General features: G+C 41.5%; 1 protein-coding gene across 1 annotated transcript in view; it reads right to left on the bottom strand.

Moving 5' to 3' along the window:
* Positions 1–16,492, bottom strand: part of PSMB7 (proteasome 20S subunit beta 7) — a 41,046-nt gene extending 24,554 nt beyond the window's left edge. Inside the window, exons 1-5 of the mRNA XM_054007515.1 lie at positions 16,366–16,492; positions 15,838–15,931; positions 14,702–14,799; positions 13,909–14,049; positions 10,894–11,009 (exon numbers count right to left, since the gene is read on the bottom strand). Of these exons, the coding sequence (XP_053863490.1) occupies positions 10,894–11,009; positions 13,909–14,049; positions 14,702–14,799; positions 15,838–15,931; positions 16,366–16,427 (511 nt within the window). The 5' untranslated portion in view covers positions 16,428–16,492. The remainder of the gene's footprint in view (positions 1–10,893; positions 11,010–13,908; positions 14,050–14,701; positions 14,800–15,837; positions 15,932–16,365) is intronic.
* Positions 16,493–17,618: the final 1,126 nt, after the last annotated feature.

Here is a 17,618-nt window from a genome sequence, read left to right as displayed (position 1 = left end):
AAATGTTCAACACCCAGGAGCTGTCACTGGGGAAAGTTGTAAGCTGTTGGCAGATGAGTACTTTTAAAAGACTGCCTACTTCAAGCAGGTGCTCAAATGGCAGCTGCGATGGGGTGTCCACCCCACACTTGCCCTGAAGGGGTTAATGGAGACCAGGTGGGCCAATTAACCTATTAGGCTGAAGACTGAGAAGAGAGCCCTAATTAGGAGAAGCTCACCTGTGTGGGAACCAGTGGGGTTTCTATAAAGCCAGGTAGGTAATCTGAAATCCCTCCCTGGGAGAAGGGAGATATGTTTGGAAGCTATAGAGACAAGTAGCTCATGGTTGCTCCCTGGGACGAGGAAGTAGAAAGGCTGGCAAACCCCTTAGGGGGGATGCTGGCGTGGGAAGCAGCCCAGAGAGTAAGCGGCAAGGTTGGGGACTGAACAGACCTTGGCTGCATGTTCTAGGGTCCCTGGGTTGGAACCAAGAGTAGCAGGTAGGCCCAGGCTCCCCCACCCAGCACTGGGGAAGTGGCACCGGCAGGGCAGTAACGGGAAGCCTGGGTCACTGTGTAAGTGACAGACTGTGAAGGACTAAACCCTGGAAGGGAAAACGTACAGTGACCTGGACATAAGGTTGAGTCATGAAGAGGCAGCAGCAGCTTGTGAAGCATGAAGGGGCTGCAGACCAGAAGAGAGAGACTGAGTAATGGTGTGCAACCGCGGGAAGGGGCATCAGCCTTGCAGAGCTAATCTCCAAATGGCCAGGAGGAGGCGCCATCCATGCGGTGAGTGGAATGCCCCATCACAGGAGTCATTGGACACAACCTTATGAAAATCTGGCCATAAAAACTAAAAGGACTAGGGGCAAATTTCTAAATACACAATTAACACAATGGCACAAAGGGAAAAACCAGCATCAGTTATATGTTTGCCAACTGTAACGGCAACTTGGATATGTGGAATTCATCTGGAAAGGTACTCCGACTTTATATAGATAGCATCCGATATAAAACACCAGCAGTTGAGATTCAACCTCACTGATTAATCAAAAGCATAGCTGTTCAATTATAATAATTAATATCTCAAAGCCACTGAAAGAATTAATAAAGCACTGTCATACTTGGTAATTCAATGAATTGTTTATTTAATCTCTAACTAATCTCACAGTCAACATAATAATCACATTACATATTTGCTTTAGGTATGTTTAACAGCATCTCTTTCCTCAGCTCAACACAGACACAAACACCTCTTCTTAAAAGTGATTTGAAAGCTGCATAATTACCATGCTTAATTAATAAAACAATCTTCTAATGAAGAACAAGTTTTTCAAAAGTGCATTGTCTGATCCATTTTAAAGACCCACACACTTCCAGATATGTAGACATTAGAAGCACAGCTTCAGTCAGAAAGCTTCATTACATTAAACTAGTTTTTATTTCTATGATCAATTTAAGAACTGTAAAAACTCAGTAAACATCAAAAATACAAGAGTATAGCACTTCCAATGATCTGTCAGCCCTAAAACACAGTTAATCTTGCACATGTTTTCTGTAAGCATCATTTTAGGAAGATGCTTCTTAAAGAATTAGTAATTAACCTAACAACTAAACAAGTAACACTGTAAATTGCTAGACATGTTGAAACATACAAATAAAATTTTAAACTAAGATTTGAGAGGTTAAAATCTGTACTAAAATTTTTTATTCTGGTAATTAATATGGACATGTGACCTAACATTTGCGGTCAAAACAGATTAATTTTTAAAACTGCTTTATGGAATCTGGCATTCCATTAGAATCTGCCACTAGGTTAAGAAATAAGTGTATGGACTCTTGTTGTAATGGAATTTTATGCTAGAATCGCACTGTCCTTTACAAAAAGAACAGGAGTACTTGTGGCACCGTAGAGACTCTAAGGTGCCACAAGTACTCCTGTTCTTTTTGCAGATACAGACTAACACGGCTGCTACTCTGAAATCTGTCCTTTACATAATTTAGGAGTTTTCAAATTGTCTTAGCAGTTACCTTTCATTTTAAAATTTTAGTATTTGCACTAAAAAAATCCAGATGTTGTAAGTGATTTCCCCCACGCCTCCTGTTTCATAATTAATTGCAATGGCTTTTTAAAATCAGCTTACTGGATCTTTTGTAGCAGAACTTTCACTGCAGAGAACTTCCTAGTGCTTAACAGCAGTCCATTTTCAGCTCCCAAGGACCTGTTTGCTACCTCAGTCTGCCACTCTGGAGGAGGTATTCAGCGTTGAGAGAGTAACATTTAGAACTTTCTAATCCATCAGTGTCAGGGCTCACTGACAAGGCACTTATTCACACACACTCATTGTTATTCAATTTGCTGCTCATTCTAGGTAAAAATTCAGTGCTCTCCACAGCCCCATCGATTGGGATCATTTTTCAATCTGGTTCCTGGCTCAGCGGCCTAGTCTCTCGGTGGTACTGCTTGCTCCGCAAGCCGACATTGCCAATGCATGAAGAGCTGATTTATGAATATAAAACAATGTTGGTACCAAGGGACTAAGTTCAGCCACTAGAGACCACTGGAATATATCTTACTGCTTCCGAAAGCTGAACTACAGACTTCAAGCAGTTTAATTTTATGCATGTATTTCATTATAAGTCTTGGCTAGAAGCTTTCCTAGACAAGACAAGCAATCAGACAATCTTGCATCGTTTGCTGAAATCCAAATTTGTCCTTTGTCAGCATAAACAGTTTAATTTGCTGCTTTCACTCCTGAATAAGCACTGAGTTTCTTTTAAACCCTTTGCAAAGGAAGACACTATTCATCCACAAAAGTACTTTCACCACTCACTACAGAAAAATCCATTTAGCCCTTATATAAAACGTACCAGTTAATTTGTACTAATTTGTCATTTGAAAACATTCTTTGGCGTTAAGTGTGACAACTTACATTTTTTTTTTTAAATTAGGAGTTAAACCAACAACAACAAAAACCCCTTAAGTTCCAGATGCATCTGTAAAGAAGGGTATAGCCATCTCCATTACAAATACTATGCACTTCTGACTGAACCAACCCCTATAAAATGGAACCGATTTGTAAACCATACAATGTACGTACCTGTTCTAGGTACTGAGCAACCAGCTGAAGCAGCGTAAACTTGGTTTCAAACACAAAGCATGCGAAGACAGATTCATACTGTGCCATTTTTCAAATACTGATAACTGTCTTTGGTTTGTAATGAGGTATCAAAGTTCCAGCCTGTAACTCCAGCTTAGCCCCCATCAGCCATACAATTACCACTACTCTTGACTTTCTCTCCTGCTTAAAGGCAGCCCAGCCCAAACCAATCAAATCTACCATTTCCTGCCAAAAACCTTGTATCCCACCACCACTTCTTTCTGCAGGTCACAACAGCACCGCAATCTCTAGGTGTTATTTAAACATTGCTACTATACAAGCTTTAACCAAATTTATTTTAATTAAGCATGGAACCTGTCTGCACAATGTGGACTGGACAGGGGGTAGAAACCGCACATTTGGTGCTCATTATGGCAGGATACAGGATGTTCTTTGGATTACCTTTTGCTTATGCTTTGAAATAAACAAAAGATCTGGTACATCAGAAAATGAAACAAGTTTAAGCAAAAGAGAACTAAAATGGCTAGAACAGTATGTTTATTTTCTTTAGTCAGAATCTGTGACCCGTCTAGAGAAGTATCAGACTTGAATGCTTTTTAAAGCAAAAGTTCCAAAAGAAACCATATAGATAAAAGCAGATTGTATTCCTACACCACCGGTTCACTAATCAATCACTACCTATTTGCATTATGAAGTAATTTATGGTTTTATATTTGGTAATGTATTGGTTTTAGAGCACATTATAAAATACAAAACCAAATTAATATTAATATTTTAATTCTATCAAGAGCTAGAGTAGATCATGACATCACATATAATACAACTGTTTCATTAATTTTATATGCTAAGTAAACAATTTACCAGTTTCTAAGGTAATGGCACCATCTATTGGTCTAATACCATTTTAGCAGAATATCTGTAAATTAATCAGAATTCACATTACAAACCGCACAATCCTGTTAATTTACTGTTTTACTTTAACAACCTAAAAGGCATTTAAAACCCTAATTGCGAAAGGATGTGTGTTATAAATAGGGATGTGTTAGATGTTAGATTTTTTTTTAAATGCATTCTTTGTTTAATATATTAAATCAGTTCTTAAAGGCCATAGTCTTTCAAGCAATTACCTTGTAAATGGATGTGTATATATCTCAGGCACTAATGAGAAACCATTCTCAGTAACGTTTGAGAGAGGCATCAGAAGGAAAGCTTTTGTAAGTTGCCTAAAATCAGCTTATATAAAGGAGTTTAGAATGTATCTAGTTTTCACTCACATGGAAGAAAAACAAAATTAAAATTACACAAAAGTAATAATGAATTGTAGTGTTCTCATGATCACATTGAGAAGAATTTGGAGACACAAAGACACTCTGCAGACACCAGAAATGTTTTTATAATCCAGTCAATAAAAGACATTCTTCTACCTGTGTTCTTCAGTTCTAACAAATTAAGTAGAATGGTACAATGCCAATAAAAATAGCCCTATTATTTCTGCGAATTCAGTAGAGAATAGCATGGGGGAGAGGAAAGAGGATGGCATGAGGGTCAAATGGATTGGTAAAGAGGAGCTCAATTAACCACAATCCCTAGTAAACATCCATTTTATTAGCCCATCTATTCACTAACGTGGCATTCTGCAGAATGGGCAAATTATAATTGAGAAACTGATGGATGCATATTAGGTGGGAGAGGGAGAGGCACGTTTTGGGGTAAATATCCTAAAGTGTTAACACACCTCATCCTGGACAGGGGTAACACCCCAGACCTCCAGGGAAATATCAGTGAACCATTGATTTGGTTGTCCATGTTTTAGAGAAGCACTCTTTTGGCCACTGAGGTCTGAGTCCGCAGCAACAAAAAAGTCATCCAGTTTCCAGACACAGTTGTTGTGGAAGCCAATTTTAAGATATTCTAGCTAGATGGAAGTTTTTACCGAAAAGGTCCTTTAAAACTTTGAAGAATATGCCATTGTGTATTTTATATGATTGATCTGAGGAGTCTGACGAGAAAAGCCTGTGTAGAGGGCAATGAGTAACCTAATTTTAATTTCAGTTCAACTTTCTCCATTTGAAACTATCTTAGAATGACAGTAACCATACTAGAGACAAGGACAAATTTAAATATTGTAAATCGGGGTGTCAAACTCCTGGCCGGCAGGACAGATCCAGCCCACTCAATATATTTATGTGGCCTTACACATTACATTCAGATTCTGCAGAACCTACACTTCCATTTAAAAGAAAAGCCCTCAACCTCCAAAATAAGGCCAAGAATCAAACGATGCAAAGGTTGACTTCCTGAGTCTGCAGACAACCTGAAATAATGGCTCTAGCAATGTCAACATCCCCAGCCACATTAATTTCAGATGAGCATTAACTATATAGCCCAATCATGACACTGTACAAATAATTTGCATCTCATTACATATTTAAATTGCAGTCTGATAGACAATAAGGATGAAAACTTTTAGTTACTGGCTAGAAGCCATATTTTCTATATTTGAACTTTGTGCAAACCTCCTATTAACATTACTCTGTGTCTGGTGTGGGTGCAGGGGACTACGTAGTCCTAAATTTATTCCACAGACCATAATTCAAAATAGAATTCAGCACTTCCCAAAGAATGAGTTTGACACTCCTGCTATAAATGCTCACTTAGGAGAAAGAATGGGTGAAATGCTGAGATTTCTGTGGCTTTACCTTCAACTATATTTCCATGCTATTTTCCTTCCCGTAACAAAACTACAAAGGTTATAGCCATTACGGCTCACCTGCAAGTCCCAGAGCTTGTTAAATACTACAGGATTCTGAACACAGGGGTCCTCTGGACATGTCTGAATAATTAAAAAATTGATCACTATACCTAGAGATAAAAATCTTATCTGGATGACTTGGATAGACATCTCAAGGCTTCCTTGAGGGGGGCATAATGTTTATTCTGTAAATTAGTATTCCCAGATTGTCAAATACCTTAGTTTCCAGATAACTGTTTCTTTAAAAATAATTCTAGTTGTATTAAAAACTTGTAGAGGATAAATTGGCAATTTCACACTCTGTTTCACTTTTACCAATGCTCCTGCAAGAAGCATCACCAAGCCAAGAGCTGGAGATAAGCATTCATTTACAACTTGGAGGCTAAGTCTGCCTAACAAAGAAGAGTTAATTAATAGCGAATTAAGAGAACACTATCTACAAGGAATCTATTGAATAAGTTTTAAAATGATTCCTCTGATTAGCCAGGATGCAGTAACTGGAGTGGGGATATCAAGTAATCACAGTAATTTAAAATGACCAAAAAAGTGACCATAGATGAGCACTCAGTATAGAAATGGTAATTGAGGGTCAATTTCTACTACCATGGCAGAATACACTTTGCTTGCATTACCTATTATTTGATTATATAATCCAGGTGGCCAGAGTGCATCTGAGTGCAAATCAGTAACTTTTATCAAGTAGCCCACACCCAAATTCACCTTTAAAAGAACAAAGTTCAAATATATCTTCAATAGTCACACGTGTTATGTGGGGAAATAAAGATAACTGACTATACAGGGGAAATAATGGGGAAATAAAGCACTAGCAACTACACCAATAAACTAATTGAAAAATAGAGTTCTTCTCTCATCTATTTCAGATGCAGCAATCTGAAGTATTGTAACAGTACAGAATTTCCAGGCATACGGGTGAATTTTAAGTTGACAGTGTCCCTTTAACATGGCTAGAAGAGATAACAGGTTCCTGAGTGATATGCTCCATTTTAATCTTCTCAGCTGAAAACGGTATCTCTTCCACATTAACGATGAGTGCTTGAAGTCACTGTCTAACTTTATGGAAGTCAAGTGTGGCCCTCACATCACTACCACTGGCTGGTACAATCCTTTTGGGGCAAAAGTTTGGTTGCCCTTATAAGCATCTGAAGAGCCCAGATCTTGCCATCAGATTACTTTTCTTCATAATTCCATTATTCAGGATTTTGCTTTAGCTTCTCTAATACTAAATAGTCATTTGTTGTAATTCCTACTATTTTAACAGTGGAGTGTAACACAATATCTGTGACTGCCCTAAGTTCCCAAGTTGAATTGGAACATTCCATAGATGGCAGCATTTTTCACAAGCCTTTAGATTTTGAAGCATCACAGAATTCAAACTTGGATACCTGAGGAAGTTTTCATTTTACTTGACTGTTCAAGCATTTGTCTTCAGAGAAAGAGGTTAAATCAAAATAAGCAATATTAAATATGAAAAAAAAAGGGCATTCCTCCAGGTTCTTTTTAAAATATTCAGTTTTAGTTCAGACAAACGCAAACCTGAACTGTTACTGCAGAAGAGCTATGCTTAGACATGAAGTGCAAACACTGGTTAAGAGAGAGAATGACAAGCTCCTCAGAACAGAGTCAATGAACAAAGGTTAGAGCAGAATATAGATTCTGTATTCTGTGATAACATAGTGACCTCCTAGTACTCACTGGAGACATTTATATTTTGTTCAGCAACTGTATTTAAGGAGGTCTGAAAGTTAGAGGATGATACAATCAAGTTCCTTTTTATGGTTTGCACTGATGCTTTTTGCTAGTGAGCAAAACTGAGGAGTTGCAAGGGTAATAACCTCTGCACTTGCCTCCTACTTCTAGAATGGAGAGTCAAAGAATGGGACCAGTATTTTTTCTTTTTAAAAGAAAAGACTGGCACAATTCAGCCAAGGTGCACAATGATTTGTGTTCTGCAGCTGCAAAGACAACAGAGGATATCTAAGGGTATGTCTACGCTGCAATTCAACACCCATGGCTAACCCGTGCCTGCTGACACAGGCACATGCAGCTTAGGCTATGGGGCTGTTTAACTGCAGTGTAGATATTCAGGCTTGGGCTGGAGCCCAGGCTCTGGGACTCCACGGGGAGGGGATGGTGGCAAAGCAGGGGGGGAGAGGGTCCCAGAGCCCAGGCCCAAAACCACAATTAAATATCCCTGTAGCCTTAGTCAGCTGACACAGGCCAGCCCTGGGTGTTTATCTGCAGCACAGACATACCCTAAAAGCCAGGAGGATGTGCTCTAATGGCAAGAGCTGTCGATAGGTGGCCCAGATTTTCCTGGATTCCAATCATATCTGAGCAACTGTGTAATCGTAGGAAATTCATTTGACTCCACTGTGGTACACCCCTGCCCCCAATAAATAAAACCGCTGTAAAACAGAAAAAGCAACAACTTCTCTGATAACCAGGTGCTGAACCAAGCAGGGCTTTTCTAGGCTTTGTAAAAAAGGAGACAAGGACTGGATGGCAAAATGCCTATACAATAAATATTTTGCTATACATCCCTTGAACTTTACTTCTATTTGGTCTCCAAGATGCAATGGTACTTGATTCTTAAAACTCAGGACACAAAATTGTTATTTTATAGTTCCCATTTTTAGTGTTGCATTCTTTAGTTCAAAATGAAATGAAATAGATAGAGGGTTTCTGACTTTCAATTTTTTTTCTTGGTATACTTCTCCCTCCCTCTCTAAAGCCATGGATTCTTGAGGGTGATCTTTCAGGTCTACAGGCCCCTCAAACATTCTGAGCACACAGGCACTGTCACTGGGTATGCACTAGCCATTTAAGGCAGACTGAAGATGAAGCATGACCCAATCCTGACTCAGTGTGGAACATGGGCCTTCTGGGAGATCTAGTTTCCAGAGGGATCCTGGGAATTGTAGGGTATTGAAATGCATGCTTTCTACCAAGAGAGATGGGGTAGCAGTCCAGGAGAGGGTATGGACAAGGGCTGGCACAGGCCTGGGAGAAGAGAGAGGAGTTCTGGGAAGGGGTAAAGCCTGAGAAGGAGAAAGCATGAGGTAATACAGTAATGATGTGGATAGCAGGCCTGCTGCTGGCACCTGTTTAGGGACCCACACTGGGGCTTCCAGCCAGGGTGGGAAGAAGTGCCCTGCTTCATTCTCGGTTATCAACAGGGTGAGAGTTGTGGTCCTGGGAAGGAACTGCTTAGACTGGGGAGGATCAAGAGACTGGTAATCTTTTGACAATGGGGTAGAAGACAGAGCTTGGAGAGGGCCAAAGAATGGCATTATATTTCGTTTGGACTTTTCTGGCTACCCTAGAACAGGGGTTCTCAAACTGGGGGTTGTGACCCCTCAGGGGATCGCAAGGTTATTAAGTGTGGGTTATGGGCTATCAGCCTCCACCCCCAAACTCTGCTCCATCTCCAGCATTTGTAATTGTGTTAAATATAAAAAACGTGTTTTTAATTTATGGAGGGTGGGGGTGTCACACTCAGAACTTGCTGTGTGAAAGGTCACCAGTACAAAAGCTTGAGAACCAGTGCCCAAGAAGGAGAGAACATTTGCTTGGTCAGAGGGCTACATTACAAGAAACCCCCCACGCTCACCAACCTATCCACCAAAACCTCGAATCTCTGCACCAGCCAAAGGGAGACACTGACTCGTAAAGGGAAATGGAAGCCTGGATGATGGGATGCCAGACTAGGTAAGTGATCTTATTAGAGCCCAGCAAATCTGCGGATATCCGTTTTATATCCATAGCTGTGGATATCTGCTGACCGTGTTTGAGGATGGCGGATTGGATGCAGATACAAAGTTTGTATCCATGTAGGGCTCTACTTATTATAGACACTTTCAGTGTATGTTTTATAAAAGCCTATTAAGTCTTTGCTTTCATTTGGTCCTTGATACTTTATAAGATTTGATATTTAAATAGATACTGCACAAGGTAAGAGATGAGGAGCAGACAGCCAAGGAGTGAAAATCTATGGGGAAAGTGGGTTTCGAAGAGCAAGGATATTAGGTGCACACAAAGAGGGATTTTGTTCTAGGTGCAGAGCTGCATGAAAAAATTAGAAGTTATGATGGCCAGAGTGTGAGGAGATGTATGACATTTGAATAAAGTCGACTACACCAGCCTTACCGGTCATTTTCCCAATAACTAAACAGCTTAAAGTAATTATGAGGACTCATCTAAAATGCAATTAAATGTATATCATTCTCTTCAGACTACAGCGGTTGCAGAAAAATACTATAAAAGGGTGGAATATACAGCAGGATTGAAGCTTCTCAAAATGGTAACAGTTAAATGACTTGAGGTGGCAGTCTATAAGGCCAATTACTGACACCAGAACTTACAGTGAACACTAAAGGGAGGGACTGCTTGAGAATTTCTGTTCCTTACCATAGTCAGAAACTTACATTAAACAAACTTTTATCCTATCAAGACGCAGAAGGCTACACAGGGATCACTTCACTAACCACTGAAATGCAGCCACTTCTCTGGAGTGGAACACAATTGCTATTTTGCAGTGTAGAAACACTTCAAAGATTTCAGACACTGAGTGAGACACGTTTACTCCACTGAAACCACCAGTGAAACAAACGTGAGAAAGAATGTAGTTACCCAAGCTGGAATTTGGGCAAGACAAGATTAGTAACCCAACTCTTACAAATAGAGCCATGGATTCTTTACTTCAAATGGCCAGTAAACAGGAAGAACAGTAGAGATTCTAGGCGTCAAGTCTGTTGAGGAATCCATGTAGCACATTATCTAACACCAGCTCTTCTACAACTCACCATATTTTTTTTGGCATGAGAATCTACAGAAGTGTTTTTCAAATGTAAAAAGGAAGGAACGGAACCATCAGTATCTTAGAGGCGCCTTCTTAATTCTGAACTCCTGACACCACTTATGAACCATAGAATTCAAATTTGTAAGAAATACAAGCACAAGCATTTCAGTTAGCAAGCAGTGTTGCAACACTCTTCTGAAGTAAAGCAACATTACTCACCCATAGTAACATAGGGCAATTTGTCAGTTGATCCATGGGGATAGATGCTGTAAAGGTGGGGTCCAGAGACATCTACTCCCCCTAAAACCAGAGCAGCACCAATGTAACCTTGATACCTGTTGAACAAAGTACAAACATGAATTTAGACATTGATAACACATGCATTCTAAAAATTAAAGTACTTTTCCATTATTATAACAGGTTATTATGAAAAAGGTTATTATATATTATTATAACAGGTTCATAGAATCATAGAATATCAGGTTGGAAGGGACCTCAAGAGGGCATCTGGTCCAACCCCCTGCTCAAAGCAGGACCAATTCCCAACTAAATCATCCCAGCCAGGGCTTTGTCAAGCCGGGCCTTAAAAATCTCCAAGGAAGGAGACTCCACCACCTCCCTAGGTAACGCATTCCAGTGCTTCACCACCCTCCTAGTGAAATAGTGTTTCCTAATATCCAACCTGGACCTCCCCCACTGCAACTTGAGACCAAGGTTGTTTCTCCATGCATATCTAAATGTATATCTTTCAAAAACGTGCCAGTCCTATTAGCCAATATTAAATACAGACCCCTTATTTGGTCTAGTTAATCTGTCCTTTTTTAAAACATCATTATACAAAGAAAATAACTGTTTGGCTACCTATCAGGAGCACTTTGCAAATGTTAGCAATATGTGATCATTTGAATTAAGAAAAATTAACTCTAGGGTATAGAAAGGTACTGTAGTATTAAACCACCATCGCCTGAAACTGGAGAATTAAAATGTTCAGCTGCAGGAAATGTGCTGGATCTCTTGAATGGCACACTTGTTGTGCTAGAGCATTACTATCCTGTACACGCCCTTCTTTCTTTACTAGAAAGAGAAGCCAAAAAGTTAACTTTTCCAGGTCTTACTTGAAGTATCTTATTCCTGCATTTGAAACAGGTTTTTATTTTAATAGAAAGAGTTTTAAAATGTATGCCCTCCTCCACCTCCATTTTCAGTCTTTGGTTGGTCCAAATATCTGGATTGCTTTTAATGACTGTCACATGACAGCCCATTGGAACAGCCAAGCTGACCAACAGCAAGCTGCCAACCTGATGACCTGAATTAACTGTAACTCATCCCGACTCCAGAGCACTTGGTTACATGGAATGGTTTTTTGTTTTTTTCCCCCCCCTTCTTCCATCCCAGACTTTAATTTTCTGGGAATTTTCCTGATTGCTGGAAACATTTATTTTTAATCACATGCACATACTTCATTCTTTCACCTTCCACCCAGACATAACTTACTTATGCAAAACACTGTATTAAAATAACATTGGCATGGTTAAAAAAGGGATGGAGAACATGCCCTCAATCTCTTTAGCCTGGAAAAACTGGTAATGTGGATTAAATACCCACTCACATAAAACAATGCTTGATTCTGATGGCAAACCCATCTTAGGATGACTGCCCTACAATTTCAAAGTCAAACATCATATTTCCTTTGCATGTCTCCCTACCTCCCCTTCCCCAAACAATAACCAGAAAGTCTTTGGCATACTGGCCACGTGGAAAATCTGAGGACGCTAGCCTAAAGAAATAGTCAATATCAAAGTGACAATGGATGTATTTATTGAATTAATTTTAAATGAAATAAAAACACGTTTTAAATTTAAATGAAGATGCTGCAGAATTCCCGGTCATTGGCAAAATGGTTCCTCATACTCTGACTCCTTGCTGCATAATTTAGATCCAGTTTACTAGGGCTGATTGTACAGTTGTGAGGAAGGTTACAGCAAAGAGAGAAAACATTAAGATCCGGAAAGTTGTACTTCATAAATTTGTTTAGAAGAATGTAGCAAGTGTCAGTTGAGGGGACTGGACTATATAATTCAAGAATAAGTTTCTATTAGTGGTGCTCTTTCAGAACCAGATCATTCAAAAACTCTCTCAGCAATAGATAATGCTACTAAAAATACAAACCTCAGCTATTAGACCCTTAAGTAATTCCGCAACTAATTGTATCCTATGGTGTGTGTAAATACCTAATCTACCTTCGTATCTCCTTGCAAAGCTATATTTGAGAGGACAAAGTTGTAGGGGGAAATGGGAAATCCTAATGGTTTTGACGGACTTTGTATTTTCCTCTCCATCATCCCGCCTCTGCCTTCACTGTTTGGCTGGGATAAGCGATCCAAACAAATTGAGGGAACGTTGGACTAGCAGTAAAGGAGGGTCTAGTATTTTTTTGTTTTTCCAGTTTTGCCACTGCCTCTGACCTTGGATCAAGTTATTCAACTTCTGTCTTATTTTCCCCCATCTTTAAAATGGATACAACACTTAGCTACACTGTACCTCATAGGTGGAGGATGTTTAAATAGTGCTTGTAAAAATCTAAAAGCACAGTCTTGTGTCAAAGGACCCATGGGTGAAGGGTGCTTCTGAGGTGTAGTATTATTGACTGCATAAAATTGTTGTATTCAATTGTCATCACTTCGTTTCAGTCCTCTGATATCAGACTGCGCTTTTAAATTCACCACATATAGTGAACAAAATGGAAAGATAACTCATTGTTTCTTTGTTTCTGTCTGACAAAGCAAAATGAACAAAAGTGCATGGCAGTTTTATGATAAATATTTATATACTTTCTGACTTTGGGTCAGTGTCTGCAAGAAATTTGCAGTACTGTTAATATCTCTGTAAAAAACACAAACACTGATATTCACTTAAAGATCGAAACTACAGAAAGCTGCTCTTGAGTTAAAAGTAAAATTTCCAGCTTTAGTAAAATTCTCAATCTGATAGCATTGGCTTCACTTTTTAGCTGGTTATAAATCTGAAAGTAAATAGTGAAAATACACTTAGGTAACTCTGTCTTGGCTACAAAGGCTGTAAAATGTATTTCTGTAGTTTACCCTGAAGGAGGTTGTGTTCATTAATCACATTCCTTTAAGTTAAAAATGTATCTTTCCAGTTATCCATGTCTCAAACTGAAGCTTTATCCAGTACCAACATTTAAAAAATGTAAGAGTGAATTCATGGAGTTACCTGAAAAGCATCTGTTTGAGCATTCGGTTAGCTGTGACAACTCTCGGAAGCCGTCCAGTAGACAAGGAATGGAGCTCCAGATTGGAAGAGATCAGTTGAGTTGTCATGTCAGTGTCTGCAGCTGTTCCAGCACCACAACAACTGGAAAACATTTTTGGTAAGTTACCAAGTTAAAAACTCTTAAACATTGTATTTAATGAATGTCCCTCTTCTTTTAGTCGCTAGAAGTGGAACTGACTCTAACCTACCATGAAGTGTAAAATAGGTGGATACCAGCTATTCAGACAGATAAAATTACGATTACTTTATTTAATGTTAGATTTTCATTGTCTCCTCCCCTAGTTTGCTTTGATTTAATCAAATTTACGTAACTGTTATAGTTTCCTGACCCTTTTAGTATACAAAGGCCACTCACATGCATTCAGAGGTAATAGGCATTTTCTTTGACAGAAGTATTTCCAATAGCAACTGGAGGGTAGGATGTTTCACTGCTTCATATTTAGATACACTCCTGCAGTGTTTTTTCAACCCAAGCATTACAGTCTTATGCTGGTGCAGGAGAAAAAATTAAATTGACAAGATACTAAACATGAAACTAGCTAACCTATTTTCATTGTCTGGCATGAATGACTACCAAAAGGAAACAAACTGCATTACTGGTGAAATTAACTACCATTTTAACGTTCTCATTTTTAATCTGAGGTATTAGCAATAAGGCGTACAGTTTACAAGAATCAACACTAACTTACACTTAAACTTTACTTACTGTAAAACTGACAGTTTTAATACTTACTAGATATTAGGAGAAATGAAGTGTATTTTTGAACAGTTCTTGTCAGCAACAACCATCCCCTCAGTTGCTCTTGTATCTGCTCCAAGGACTATACCATCCTACAGAAAAGGTGAGATACTTAGGATCAAAATTTTTATAAGATTTAACATTATTTTACTGCTCACGTTACAGTAGTCTGTAACATGCAATGGCAATGAGCACTGTCACTGCCTGCAATTCTCACAATAATAATATACCATCAGAGAGAGACAAAATGGTAAATACTGGGCTGTAGAAGAATTTGTAATTGACACAAGTTCCCGTAGCACCAAAAAGGCTCTGTCACCATCAAATATACAGCAATGTAACAGGAAAGGGCAAGCATACTAAACAGAGCTTGTGAGTGAAGAGAGCTGACAGAGTAAGTCAGCAGTGGACTGAATACAGTGTTCAGCTGAGGAAGACACTTTTGGCACTTTCCAGTAAGGTGACTCTGGCTAGAGGACCTTACTGGAAGAGGTAAGATTTCATGTTATTTTCCAACTAGTTTTCATATTGTGCGCATCACCACAGTATCTCTTGCCATGGGAAGGAACAGCCAACCCAGATTACAGGCCACCTGTTGCCACAGCAAGAGTGTGGAGTTTGAGTTTTAAAGTGCAGTGACACAAGAGACTAAAAATTACATTTTATCTCTAACTTCCAGATAAAATATGCTCTATTTACAGTTTAATGCATGATTATTCCTAAGAAGGAGAACTGTACAGGCCATCTGGGACGTAATTCTGTTTTTCTTCATCATCAGAATTGAAGATTCTGCAAAGGAAATTTAGCTGACTGTTCTCCTGATAAACAGCAAGGGAAAATAGAATGCCGCTCTCTCGTGATGTATTCACTCCACAGCTCCCCAAAGAACTTACGTGGGTCAACAAACAAAACTGGCAGAAACACACAAAGCAGAAGTCTCCCCACATTCACTGAGGGCAAAAACCCCTTATGCAACAGCTGCTAACCCTGGAAGAGGTGAAGAGCTGAGTCCATTATAAATATCTTCCTGTGACTCTTAGCTGCTCTGCGTTAGACTCTGATGGGCACCCACCACTGTACTAAGGACCACGTGCCGTAGGGAGCGAGGTCAATGAGCAACCTAACCTCACCTTGAACACAACTCCAGCAATGGTGGTGCCTGTCTTCCGGGCTGCAGGGAGCCGAAGCCCCTTCTTAGTCAACTCTGCCTCTAGGAGTGCATTCCTGGAACAAGGGGAGGAGCAAAAGGGAGACTAAGGACATATGGCACCTTCACCAGCAAAGCTTTCATCTTCTTCCTACACCTCCCTCACCAATCGGCTGAACTGCCCCATACCACCACCCCCCCCCCCGCGCGCAAAACTAGCCCCGCCCCAGCCTGGCCCCCGCCGACTACGCCCCCTGCTAGCCTGGCCCCGCCCCCACCAACACCAACCCCACTCCCCTGCTAGCCTGGCCCCGCCCCCGCCCCCGGCTGAGCCCCCTGGAGGTGGGGGACGATACGCCCCCCTCAGCTGTGCCAGGCGGGGCTGCCCCACCGCTCAGGCTCCGCAGGCCGGGCTCCCTGCGCGGCTTCCCCTGAGTCACAGCGCCGGCCCGCTCCCCCCTCTAATCGCCCCGGTCCCAGGCCCTGCCCTGGCCCTGGTCCCGGCCCTCACCGGGCGCAGTTCTCGAAGCCGAAGCCGCTGCTCGGAGCCTGGAGCACGGACACCGCCGCCATCTTCCCGCCGGGTGGTGCTGCCGGGGCGCCGCTGCGTGACTCAGCGAGCGCAGGACGCGGAACCGCTTCCGGGTCACCGCCTCGCCCCTCCCTCGCGCCTGGGAGAGCCCCGCCCCCTGACCCGGAAGGGCTCCCGGCAGTCCCCCCTCTCCCAGGCCCGAGCCTACAGCAGACTCGGGACCTTGGCGCCCGGGCTCTAGTCCCGCCCTGGGGCCGGGCCGTTCGGGCAGCGCGGGCCGGGCCGGGCCGGGCCGGGCCGAGGGGGGGGGCTAGGTGGCTGCGGCTTGTGGAGCGCGCAGTCGCCGCGGGGTTCTCCCCCCCCCCGGACGTTTTCTCCTCAGCCGCGAGGGCCAGAAACCGTCTTCCCCTTGGAGGCTGAGGGGAGAACCGTGACCGTGAGACTCGGGACAGCGTCAGTCCGGGCTCCGGGGCCTCTGGCTCTGAGCTGAGTTCAGCGCCGAGCGGCGGGGCTGGGGGACGGCAGCTGGTGTCCATGAACTGGCTGTGATTTGTAAAGCGGTTTCCTTCGCCTCGTTTATATTCACTTCGTACAAATACCCTCGTAAGGGCGGGCCCAGGAATAGTCACAGAAACAGCCAGTTTAAGCAGCTATTGCAGGAGGACACACGTTTGTTCTGTAATAACGGCTCTCTGCCCACACTCCGGAGTCTAGGAATTGCGCTCATCCATTAAGGAAACCGAGCTGAAAAACCTGGGGCACAGCCCGGGAACCATTGAAAGACTTGTCAGAAACAGACGGGGGGAAGAGCTTCGTCACTGCCCTAAATGCCAGAGGCGTAATGGGAACATGAGGATGATGATGAAGGAAACAGACGCAGCTCATGTGGCTTGATTAACCAATCAAAACCTCTCATGTTTTGAATATCAAATAGTCCCCGTGAAATACTCTCAAATGAGCTGCAGACCAACAGTGATGCACAGAAATTATTCCATGAATAATTTCAAATACATACATTTGAGACACACAGTCTGTTCATGGACAATGGAGGGGGGGAGCTAGAAGGGAGTACAGTAACGCCTCACTTAAAGTTGTCCTGGTTAACGTTGTTTCGTTGTTATGTTGCTGATCAATTAGGGAACATGCTCACTTAAAGTTGTGCAATGCTCCCTTCTAATGTCGTTTGGCAGCTGCCTGCTTTGTCCACTGCTTTCAGAAGAGCAGCCCGTTGG

Source organism: Malaclemys terrapin, chromosome 17, assembly GCF_027887155.1.
Source record: "Malaclemys terrapin pileata isolate rMalTer1 chromosome 17, rMalTer1.hap1, whole genome shotgun sequence".
NCBI lineage: Eukaryota > Metazoa > Chordata > Testudines > Emydidae > Malaclemys > Malaclemys terrapin.
Note: the sequence above shows the minus strand (reverse complement) of the source record. Positions and strands in the feature narration are given on the sequence as shown.